General features: G+C 58.8%; 1 protein-coding gene across 1 annotated transcript; it reads left to right on the top strand.

The window, feature by feature from the left end:
* Window positions 1-225: 225 nt before the first annotated feature.
* Window positions 226-9959, top strand: COL2A1 (collagen type II alpha 1 chain; the record flags this gene model as incomplete). Its single annotated transcript, XM_042892573.1, has 33 exons — window positions 226-279; window positions 679-786; window positions 870-923; window positions 1016-1114; window positions 1853-1906; window positions 1991-2089; window positions 2179-2232; window positions 2357-2410; window positions 2698-2751; window positions 2833-2886; window positions 2995-3039; window positions 3307-3405; window positions 3498-3605; window positions 3681-3734; window positions 3814-3867; window positions 3950-4003; window positions 4098-4151; window positions 4240-4347; window positions 4457-4510; window positions 4615-4668; window positions 4934-5095; window positions 5188-5295; window positions 5606-5713; window positions 5873-5926; window positions 6024-6131; window positions 6403-6456; window positions 6567-6674; window positions 6804-6857; window positions 7133-7240; window positions 7321-7609; window positions 7968-8155; window positions 8953-9195; window positions 9307-9959. Coding segments are annotated over 33 exons (3099 nt in total), but the record flags the coding sequence as incomplete, so codon positions are not given.
* Window positions 9960-11964: the final 2005 nt, after the last annotated feature.

The following is an 11964-nucleotide window of genomic DNA, read 5'->3' as shown; positions in this document are numbered from 1 at the left end:
GACAAGGATGGGGACAAGGATGCAGATAGGGGTGAAGAGAGGGGTAGGGGCAGGAAAAGCGCTGGAGAGATGGGGATGGGGTATAAATGGGGATGGGATGGGAACGAGGCCAGGAACGGGAGTGGGAATTGGGATGGGAACAGGGCTGGGGTTGAGATGGGGACCACGACAGGGGCACTGAGAGTCCATTGCCCACCTTCCCCCCCTCCCCCCTTCTTCCCCCAGGGTGAACCCGGCATCGCAGGCTTCAAGGGTGAGCAAGGACCGAAGGGCGAGACGGTGAGTTTTGGGGGGGCCCATCCAGTCCCCGCCATCTGGGGAGGACCCCGCTGCGGGGCCGCGTCTCTAACGAACCTCTTCCCCTAACGAGGCCCCTCGAGGGGCAGCGTCCCCCCTCCTGCAGCAGGGGGTGGAGGGGGAACAATAGGCTCTGTGTTAGGGCCGCGCTGCGCCCCCCCCTCGGCCCCGGGGCCGGGGACATTCCCCCATCGCTTCATTAACCAACCTCAATGCGTGGGGCCGCTTCCCACTGTGGGGCCGCTGAGCCCCGGCGCCGTTGTGCGCGGACCCCCGGAGATGGGGGTTTTGGTTGGGGGGCGGGGGGAGCTGCGAGCTGAACCCCAGCCCCCAACCCGTCCTGGTTTGCTGCTCTGACCCCCTTTTCCTCCTCTTCCTCAGGGTCCTGCAGGACCCCAAGGTGCCCCCGGGCCGGCTGGCGAGGAAGGCAAGAGAGGAGCTCGTGGTGAACCTGGTGCCGCTGGCCCTGTGGGCCCCCCCGGAGAAAGGGTGCGTGCAGAGCGCTGCCCCCCACCTTAAAACAAAGAAACCCAACAACCAACCCTGACTTCGCCCCTCTTCTTCCTCCATAGGGCGCTCCTGGCAATCGTGGATTCCCCGGGCAGGACGGGCTGGCCGGACCCAAGGTGGGATCGTGGGGTTATGGGGGGGTCCTATAGGCAGTGCCGACTCCCTGTGCTCCCCCCTCCAACCTGTGCCCCCCTCCCACCCCACACAGGGTGCTCCAGGTGAACGCGGCCCCGCTGGTCTCGCCGGTCCCAAAGGTGCCACCGGTGACCCTGGACGTCCTGGAGAGCCTGGGCTGCCCGGAGCGAGGGTGAGAGCTGGGGGGGGGGGGACAGAGCCTCCTCCCCATGGGGGGGGGGGGGGGGTGCTGGGGGGCTCAGATGGGGCAGAAGGATGTGGAGCGGTGGTGGGGGCTGCCGAGGTCAAGTGAGGAGGGGGTTTGGGGGCAGTTCGGGGGGTTTTGCAGCTGGTTAGGGGACGTTTGGGGTCAGTTGAGGAACGTTTGGGGTTGGTTGAGGAGATCGGTGGTTGGTTAAGGGACATTTTGGGTTTGTTAAGGAGCATCTGTGTTGATTCAGGAGCATTCGGGGCTGGTTAGGGAGCATTTGAGGTTTGTTACAGAGCATTTGGGGTTGGTTAAGGAGCTTCTGGGGTTGATTCTGTTGGTTTTAGGTGCTCTTTGGGGTTGGTTCGTTTGCTCTTTGGCTCCACTCAGGGTGAACTTTGGCATCAGCTGAGATGCACTTAGGGGTAGTTATGGTGCAGGTGGGGTTCATTACGGTGCATCTGGGGGGAAGATGCTCTTTGGTGCTAATTAATGTTCTCTGTGGGGTGACTTAGGGTGCATTTGGGATGAGTTAAGTTGCTTTTTGGGGTTACCAAAGATTGGGCTTGCTAAAGAAGCTCTTAAAGGCCGCGCAGCCCCCTATGCCGTCATCCCAGCTCCTCTTCAGCCCTGGAGCTGGGCAGGACAGGGGCTCCCAATGTGTCCCCCTCCCAATTTGGGACTCCCAGCTGCTGCAGCCCCCATTGCTTCCTTCCCCCACAGGGTCTCACCGGCCGCCCCGGCGATGCGGGACCTCAAGGCAAAGTCGGTCCGACTGTAAGTGATGCTCCATGGGGTGGGGGAAGGAGGGTTGGGGGTGGCTGTCGTGACCCACGCTGATGTCCCCCTCCCCATATATAGGGTGCTCCTGGCGAGGATGGCCGCCCCGGCCCTCCCGGCCCTCAGGGTGCTCGTGGGCAGCCCGGTGTGATGGGTTTCCCCGGTCCCAAAGGCGCTAATGTGAGTATTGACCTTTGTGAGTTTTCTGCCCCAAAATGGAGCAGTGAAGGTCAGTGCAGGTGTGATCCCATCCTCTGTCCTCCCTGTAGGGTGAGCCTGGAAAAGCTGGAGAGAAAGGACTGCCTGGCGCCCCAGGGCTGCGGGTGAGCTCCTTCTGCCCCTCCGACCCCATAAAATCACCTTTTGGGGTTTCCCTTGCACTGTGCTCAGTGTGCGGTTGGGGAAACTGAGGCACGGGGCTGAGTGTTGGGGATTTCTCCTCTGCAGGGTCTTCCTGGTAAGGATGGGGAGACAGGAGCTGCTGGACCCCCCGGACCCGCTGTGAGTGTCACTGCTTTTCTTTTTGGGGACAGATGTTTGAAATGTGGGGCTGGGGGGGTGTAGCCCCCGGATCTGGGTGGAAGATCATGCCAGGCATGCTAGGGATACAGGGGGGGCAAAACCCCCAGTGTTGAAATGTGGGGATTTTGTGTCCCAGCTGCTCCACCCCGGTGTGATTTTTGATTTTGTCCAAAATCTTGGGGTGGGTGAAGGGCTGCAAAGGGGTGAATCCAGGAAGGGGGAGGGGGGCGCCTCAGAGCCGTCACTGCTGTCCTTCCTTCCTTTAGGGTCCTGTGGGTGAGAGAGGAGAGCAAGGAGCCCCCGGTCCTTCTGGATTCCAGGTGAGTGGGGACACACAGGGGGGAATTGGGGTGATGAAAGTGGGCACCCCCCCCCTCACACCTCTCCTTGTCCCCAAACAGGGACTGCCCGGACCACCAGGTCCCCCTGGAGAGAGCGGCAAACCCGGAGACCAGGTGAGGCCATTCATCCCTGGGCTGCAAGGGGGGCTTAGCCCTCTCTGACCCCCCCCCAGCACTGACTCCCCCCAGTGCTGACTCCTGGCTCTCCCCTCCTCTCTGCAGGGTGTTCCCGGAGAAGCTGGTGCCCCCGGTCTTGTTGGTCCCAGAGTGAGTATTGCTCATCCCCCTGCTCGGGGACAGGGATCCTCCTGTCCCACAGAATGTTTGGGGGGCTCAGGTGGGGAGCAGAATCCAAACAACTCCACCAAAGCCATCGGACCCTCACGATTCCAGTGGCTCGGTGTCCCCTCTCCTCCCAGTTCACCCCAGTCCCACCTGGGATGGATGCACTGCCCTCTGTCCTGAGGACAATGCCATTGTTTCCCTCGCTGTGGCCTTGGGGGGCTTCTCTCTGATCGTCTCCCCCCACCATAGGGTGAACGTGGATTCCCCGGTGAACGCGGCTCTCCCGGTGCCCAAGGGCTGCAGGGTCCCCGTGGGCTGCCTGGAACGCCTGGCACTGATGGACCCAAGGTGGGTGACAGAGGGTGGGTGGCACAGTGCCACCAGCACGGATCCGTGATGCCATCGGAGCCCCGATGACCGCACTGCTGTTCTGCTTTTAGGGTGCGACCGGTCCGGCTGGTCCCAATGGTGCCCAGGGTCCCCCAGGGCTGCAGGGAATGCCTGGTGAGAGAGGAGCAGCTGGCATCGCTGGCCCCAAAGGTGACCGGGTAAGGTGATGCATCCCAGAAGTGTCCTGAGCGACGTCAGGTCTCAGCTCAGCTCACACTCATCCCATCCCACAGGGAGATGTTGGTGAGAAAGGACCCGAAGGAGCTCCGGGCAAGGATGGCGCACGTGTAAGTGGGACACGGCCGTGGGGTGGGCTGGCAAAGGATGCTCACAGAGACCACGTCCTCATCTGTCTCTCTCCTGTAGGGTCTGACGGGTCCCATTGGTCCCCCTGGCCCCGCTGGCCCCAACGGCGAGAAGGTGAGAGCAGCATCACAACGCCCCACAGCGCGCCCCATGGAACGACCCCAGTGCATCCACCTCTCCATCTTTTCTTTTCCAGGGTGAATCCGGCCCTCCTGGTCCATCTGGTGCTGCTGGTGCCCGTGGAGCCCCCGTAAGCACAACGTCTGCAGCCCCTGGGTGCCTCTAACCATAACCCTAAACCCCCATCAACCCCCTTATCAACCTCCCCCATTTCTCTCCTTTAGGGCGAGCGTGGCGAGCCCGGTGCCCCTGGTCCTGCTGGATTTGCTGGCCCCCCGGTGAGTGTTTCACCCCAAAGCCCCCATCACACACTCAAGTTATCACCCCTGTCCTCACCCCACTCATGGTGGCTGCTGTCCCCATCAGGGTGCCGACGGACAACCCGGTGCCAAAGGCGAGCAGGGAGAACCCGGGCAGAAGGGTGACGCCGGCGCTCCTGGTCCCCAAGGTCCCTCCGGCGCTCCTGGCCCTCAGGTACAGCCCCAAAATGGGGCAAACCCCCAAATTTGGAACATCACAGCCCCAATGCAGGCACACTGCAGCTCCTGTTCGTATTCATAACCTGTTTTTCTTTCCTTCCCAGGGTCCAACTGGTGTCACCGGTCCCAAAGGAGCTCGTGGGGCTCAGGGTCCCCCTGTGAGTACCAGAGGCTGCAGGATGGGGAAGGAATGGCCGTGGGGCTGAGCTGTGTCTGAGCCTTGTTTCTCCTCTCTGTTCACTGATTCTGATTCCCTCCCCAGGGAGCCACAGGATTCCCCGGAGCCGCCGGCCGCGTGGGACCACCCGGCCCTAATGTGAGTCTGGGGGGGTTCTGGCATTGCCCCCACCTGGGGTTTGGGTGCTGCTTCCCTGTGCTGCGTGTTGGAGGGGGCGCTGTGTCCCTGCGTGGGCATCTGGGGTTTTCCTCCTCAGGTCTCTCTGATGGTGGCTTTTGGCCATTGCAATGATAGAAAAGAAATTTCCTAAGGAAAAGAGCTCCCCGACCAAGCAGCACTGTGATGTGGGTGATGAAGATCGGCCACCTCTGCTTTGCACCAACGCTGCTTTCCTTCCTTTTAGGGTAACCCAGGCCCCCCCGGACCCCCTGGCTCTGCTGGCAAAGATGGCCCCAAGGGTGTTCGTGGTGATGCTGGCCCCCCTGGCCGTGCTGGAGACCCCGGCCTCCAAGGCCCCGCCGGCCCCCCTGGCGAGAAGGGCGAACCCGGCGAGGACGGCCCCGCGGTGAGGATTTCGGGGGTCTCCTCCCTCTGTGCACCCCCTGACTGCATGGTGCCATTGTTCTGGGTCTGATCCCCCTCTCTGCTGCCCTGCAGGGTCCCGACGGCCCCCCAGGGCCTCAAGGCTTGGCAGGACAGCGTGGTATCGTGGGTCTCCCAGGACAGCGTGGTGAGAGAGGCTTCCCTGGACTTCCAGGGCCATCGGTGAGTGGGTCGCTCTCATTCGGGTGCACTGAATCCTATGGGGTGCAGATATGTGGGGGCTGCAATGCTCTGGAGCCCATCTCAGGGGTCTCCAGCCCCTTGGTGCAGCCCGTGGGGGCACCGTTTCCAGGTGGTTTGGGGTTTTGCAAAGCTCTTCTTCCCCACCAGGAGCCGCTGGCGCAAGGCTTAAAGCCGGAGCAGGAAAACCACTGGTGGTTATTTGTTGCACAGGGGTCTGGGAGCCATGAAAAATGGGGAAGGGGCTGCGCTGGGGTCTCTCGCACTCATGCACTTTTTCCCTCTTTTTCAGGGAGAACCTGGAAAGCAAGGAGCACCTGGCTCTGCAGGCGACCGAGGTCCCCCCGGCCCCGTGGGCCCCCCTGGGCTGACAGGTCCTGCTGGAGAACCCGGGCGTGAGGTAAGCAAAACCCCAGCATCATCACACCAGCACCGAGCATCACCATCATGGCACAACTCAGCTCCCGGAGCTCCCTGGTGTCTTTTCTCCAGCATCGAAAGGAGACTTTGCACAAATGCTGCTCCACCCCAGGGTTATAACATCCTCTCTTCCTCCTAGGGCAACCCCGGTGCTGACGGACCCCCGGGCAGGGATGGTGCAGCTGGCGTGAAGGTGAGCTTGCCGTGCGCACCCCATGAGTGCTCACTATCCCTGTGCCAAAAGCCGTGGGGTTTTGCACAGATCTGACCTCCCCACCCTCTGCTCACAGGGTGACCGTGGTGAGACCGGCCCTGTGGGTGCCCCCGGTGCTCCTGGAGCCCCCGGTGCTCCTGGTCCCGTTGGTCCCACCGGAAAACAAGGAGACAGAGGCGAGACGGTGAGTGCTGCGTGAGGGTTTAGGATTTAGGGTCTCCTTATGGCTGAAAATCTGCTGTGATTCCCCTCGAGGTTTGTTCCTCGCACCAGTGCTCCAGCTGAGAGCATTTAGAGATGCTTTGAGGCACAGAACGGCTGATTGTCGCTGTTGCTTGGATTTGGGGTATGGTGGGAGGGACTGATTCGGACACCTCTGAAATGCCAAATTCATGGCTTCGAGGTGGTGTTTCAGGTCACTGGCACCTTCTGATGTCCTTCTTTTCTCCCTGCAGGGTGCACAAGGGCCCATGGGTCCCTCTGGTCCCGCTGGAGCTCGAGGAATGCCGGTGAGTGACGCTGAGCACATCAGCACATCCCACGTGCAAAGTGCCGGGTGCTGCGTGCCGGGCAGGGCTCTGCCCACCCTGAGCTCAACACAGCGCTGTCCCCACTTCAGGGTCCCCAAGGGCCTCGTGGTGACAAAGGTGAGACAGGAGAGGCTGGAGAGAGAGGGCTGAAGGGCCACCGTGGCTTCACCGGTCTGCAGGGTCTGCCCGGACCACCCGTAAGTTGGTTTGGGGAGCGCTGAGCCCCCCTGGAGGATGCAGCTCCTTTGGGGTCTCTGTGGGCACCGAGGCTCTGCCAGGGCTGATGTGCTGACCACAGAGCTGTGACACCCCGGCTTCCTCCTCAGGGCCCTTCTGGAGACCAAGGTGCTGCCGGTCCCGCTGGTCCCTCCGGTCCCAGAGTAAGTCCTGGCAGTGGTGTTTGGGGTGGTGAAATGGGAAGGAGCAGCAGTGCCCTCTCTGGGCACCTGCAGCCTCTGTCAGCTCCTGATTGCTCATTAGCACCAGGAGTTAATGGCTCCCCATCGCCTTGGTGTAGGGAACCTGCTTTGGCAAGGGGGGTTGGACTCGATGATCTCTCGAGTTCCCATCCAACCCCTACAATTCTGTGATTCTGTGATTCCCTGCCCTGATGCCTTGCAATGCCTTCAACCCCCATTTTGGGGCTCTCTCTTAGGGTCCCCCTGGTCCCGTCGGCCCCTCTGGCAAAGATGGCTCCAACGGCATGCCCGGCCCCATCGGTCCTCCCGGTCCCCGCGGACGGAGCGGTGAACCTGGCCCTGCGGTGAGTCCCAGTTGTGGGGAGGCAGGGAACGGAGTCCAGCTCTCAGAGCAGCCCATCAGCATCACTTCCTTCTCCCATAGGGTCCTCCTGGAAATCCCGGTCCTCCCGGTCCTCCCGGCCCCCCAGGCACCGGCATCGACATGTCAGCTTTTGCCGGACTGGGTCAGACGGAAAAGGGCCCCGACCCCATCCGCTACATGAGGGCAGACGAGGCGGCCGGAGGACTGCGGCAGCACGACGTGGAGGTGGACGCCACGCTCAAATCCCTCAACAATCAGATCGAGAGCATCCGCAGCCCCGAGGGTTCCAAGAAGAACCCAGCCAGGACCTGCCGCGACATCAAGCTCTGCCACCCCGACTGGAAGAGCGGTAAGAGCTCCGTGTCTGCTTCTCCCATCCTCTCCTCCTCTCCAAAGAAGAGCATCCCCAGCATCCTTGCACCGACCTGCACGCAGGTTGGATGTTAGGAAAGGTTTCTGCTCCATAAGAGGGGTTGGGCAGCGGACTGGGCTGCGCAGGGATGCAGGGCAGTCCTTGTCCCCAGAGGTGATGGGGAGCTGTGGAGATGTGGCACTTGGGAACGTGGCTTTTCCAATCTTAAAGACTCTGTGCTTCCATCGGTGGGCATGGTGGTGATGGGTGGACATTCCTTGGTGATCTTTGAGGTCTCAATGACTCCCAGCCCTCCCCAGCCCTGTGAGCATCCCATCTGTCCTCCCCGCTGCAGGAGATTACTGGATTGACCCGAACCAGGGCTGCACCTTGGACGCCATCAAAGTTTTCTGCAACATGGAGACAGGAGAGACCTGCGTCTACCCGACCCCCAGCAGCATCCCCAAGAAGAACTGGTGGACCAGCAAGACAAAGGACAAGAAGCACGTCTGGTTTGCAGAGACCATCAACGGCGGTTTCCACGTAAGCGATCCCGGCTGGGCTGTCCTTCCTTGCGGTTATGCTGATGGATTTTAATGAAGTTGTAGAGGGCGATTCTGAAGGCATGGAGTTGGGTCGGTTTAGCTCCACAAATCAAAGGAAAAGGATGGGATGCAGCAGCTGAGCTCCCTCTGTTTGTTTGGCCCAGAAAAGATGAGGATGAGGGGAGGCTCACGGCCCTACAGCCCCTCATGGCCCCTTATGGCCCTACAGCACTGTTAGGAAAAGTTCTGCCCCAGAGGCATGGAGCAGCCCTGAGATGCTGGAGCTCAGGGAGCGTTGGGAAAATGCTCTCAGGCATCCAGTTTGGGTTTTGGGTCAGGTCCTGTGTATCCTGATGTACAGAGGGCAACCAGCTCATGGGTGGGCTTTAAAGACCCTTCCAACCCTACCATTCCATGGTTCTGTGACCTTTCAGGACCCTTCCAACCCTACCATTCCATGGTTCTGTGACCTTTCAGGACCCTTCCAACCCAGCCATTCCATGGTTCTGTGACCTTTAAGGACCCTTCCATCCCAACCTTTCCATGGTTCTGTGACCTTTCAGGACCCTTCCAACCAAGCCATTCCATGGTTCTGTGATCTTCAAGGACCCTTCCAACCCAACTATTCTGCTATTCTATTGGTTTTACGATCTTTAAGGATCCTTCCAATCCAAACCACTCCATGATTTTTTTCAGCCATTTGGGAACCTGAAGCATGGAAGTCTTCCCAAAAAGCTCCTGCACGTAAGGTGGTCGTGATGCCACAGGCTTTAACTCCTCACCTCTTCCCTCCAGTTCAGCTACGGCGATGAGAACCTGTCCCCCAACACCGCCAGCATCCAGATGACCTTCCTGCGCCTCCTGTCCACCGAGGGCTCCCAGAACGTCACCTACCACTGCAAGAACAGCATTGCCTACATGGACGAGGAGACGGGCAACCTGAAGAAAGCCATCCTCATCCAGGGATCCAACGACGTGGAGATCAGAGCTGAGGGCAACAGCAGGTTCACCTACAGCGTCTTGGAGGACGGCTGCACGGTAGGTTGCTGGGCGCCTGCAAAAGAAAGGCACAGATGGGGAGGTGGGGCTGGGGCTGTGGGGCTGAGGTTGGAGCAGCTGACAGCATCCCTGCCTTCCTTTTCTCCCCAGAAACACACTGGCAAATGGGGCAAGACTGTCATCGAGTACCGGTCGCAGAAGACCTCGCGCCTGCCCATTGTAGATATTGCACCTATGGACATTGGCGGAGCCGAGCAGGAGTTTGGCGTGGATATTGGCCCAGTCTGCTTCTTGTAAAAAGAGTTGTTTTATTTGTGTGTTTGTTGTTTGTTTGTTTGTCGGTTTTGTTTTTTTAAAAAGAAAAAGGAATCCAGCCCAATCCCATAAAAGCAAACCCAATCCCACCCCCGAGGACCCATACGTTCCCATCACAACTTCTGCACTGAACGGACGGCACGACCCCCGTGTTCCCCTTCGGGACCCTCCAGCGCCGTCACCGGGCAGACAGCGACATAAAACCATGGGCTTATTTATTTATTGCCTTCCTGGAAGGCCGATTTCTTTAGGTCGGGTGGAGGTGGGAATCGATCTGGCAGGTATGACGCCCCCCCCCCCCCCCCCAAAAAGGGGTCTTGGCAAAACACAGGTATCGCGGAATCCCCTCCCCTCCCCGTGTATCGCAGCAGGAGTGCTAATGTATCATACGACAGAAATGGTGCTATTCTTGTAAAACAAGTCTGTATTTTTTAACATCAGTTGATATAAAAACAAAACAAAAAAAAAAAAAAAAAAAAAAAAACTTTTGGTGGAAAGTAAAACCGCCGTGCGGGTCGTTCTTGTGTTTGTTTGCCGTCCAGTCGCCCCCCTTTAAAGGTTTGGGTTCAGATCTCAGCCTTACAGCTTAGAATCACAGAATCACCAAGGTTGGAAAAGACCTCCAAGCTCATCCAGTCCAACCGTTCCCCCATTCCCAACAGCTCCCACTGAACCACGTCCCTCAACACAACATCCAGCCTTTCCTTCAACAACCCCAGGCTCAGTGCCACCACCACCTCCCTGGGCATCCATTGCAGTGCTGCCCACCTTTCTGAACAGTAATACTTCCTCATGTCCAGCCTGAATCTCCCCTGCCGCAGCTTGAAGCCATTCCCTCTGCTCCTATCACTGATGACACGAGAGCAGAGGCCGACCCCCAGCTCACTGCAGCCTCCCTTCAGGCAGTCATAGAGAGCAACTATTAGAGATACGGGAAGGGGATGAAACCACAACTAAACAAATCCCTCAGAGAAAAGCAAACCCCTCCGCCTTCCCTGCTCCAGTCCCATTTTGTGCACACATAATTTAGGGATGGATTCTGCACAACTGAAAGCGGAAGAGCTCACGGCCACGGGGCGCAACGTGGAGCCCTTGTGGTAAAGCAGCCCTGCCTTTAGGCTTTATTAAAACAAGACATATGTAAATGCTGCTCTTAAGCAGCTTGCTAATTAGAGGGAAAGCCCCAGAAGTTTAATTGTTTTTAACTATCTGCAAGAAAATTAGCCCAGCGACCCCATAAGAGCTGCTGGCCCGCAGGTTTCACCACAGCACTGCTGTTACTTTTTGCACCAGCTGACAGCAGTCCTTCATTAAGAGAAATTATGACTTGAAAGGATTAAAAACCCCTTTAAAGAAATGTTACTTTGGGGCCCTGGTCTCAGTTTTAAGCGCTGGCAGCTGGCAGTGCTGCAGCCCAAGCACCTGAAGCAGCTTTCCAGGGCTGGGAGCTGCAAGAAACGTTGGCAGAAGAAATTCATTAGAAAGGATTGGAGGATTAAGGAGGATTTTCCAAAATAAACGCCCTTTATAAGGCCGAGTGCCACATGACCCAGAGGGCACCCCCAATTACCAGGGCTCTCCGTGTCCCACAAGCTGTTTCCCTGCTCGGATAAGCAGCAGCATGGGGGATCCCGCAGGCTCTGAGCTCGCCCTCACCAGGTAAAAGCTGCTCTGCTTTTCGGATCTGGCCCCCAGGGAGCAGAAGAGCATCTGTTACCTGCAGCCAAAGCACCGCAGCAAAGGGCTGGGGGTCAGCAGGAAGCTCTGCCACGTCCTGCTGCCACCCACGAGGGGACACAGAGCCCCCCCACGCTGTGAGGGCTGCAGGAAGCTCAGCCAGCAGGACGAGAAAGGGCAGAGCGTGTGAGCCCTGCAGCTTCCCTACAGAAAACTCAACTCAGCAGAGTTAGAAGCTGCTGGGGGTTTATCAGCACGGCGTGAGGAGCTCGTGATGGGGACGGTTGCAGGGACAGCAGAGCCGAGGTCCGCGAACCCAAACCCTGCAGCCTGCGTGGCAACGGAGGTGAGGCGAGGATTTCAGCCCTCACTGCCCCGAATCAGCAGCAGGAAAAAGGTGACACGATGCCAGTCACCGAACTGGGACAAAAGGTTGCTTTCCACAGGACGCAGACACAGCGTTTCCTCGGTTTCCATGTAAAGGCACCGCTCATCGCACAGCCCCGCTTTAACAAGCGGGCTTCAGCTCTAGCAGCACTGCTGGGAAGACACTCCACCTCTTAAAAAACAAAGGGCATTTTTATTTCACGCTTGCACAAAAGAAAGCCTCCTTCATTGACAAAGCACCGGAGCCATTTCCCCTGCAGGCTTTGGCCCCTTTGTTTCCACACAGAGGTGGATGGAGAACAGCACAGAGTGGGTGCAGAGGAAACACGGGAGGCTGCAGTGACCTGGTTCCACAAAAACCAAAAAGGGAAAAAGCAGAACAAAGTTCTCCAAGCTGCAAACACAGCAGGCTGAACTGCAGCAGGCTGA

This window comes from Lagopus leucura, unplaced genomic scaffold, assembly GCF_019238085.1.
Source record: "Lagopus leucura isolate 7727_CA_CO unplaced genomic scaffold, USGS_WTPT01 60324-0_obj-0_obj, whole genome shotgun sequence".
Taxonomy (NCBI): domain Eukaryota; kingdom Metazoa; phylum Chordata; class Aves; order Galliformes; family Phasianidae; genus Lagopus; species Lagopus leucura.
This window is presented reverse-complemented; position numbering and strand designations above follow the sequence as displayed.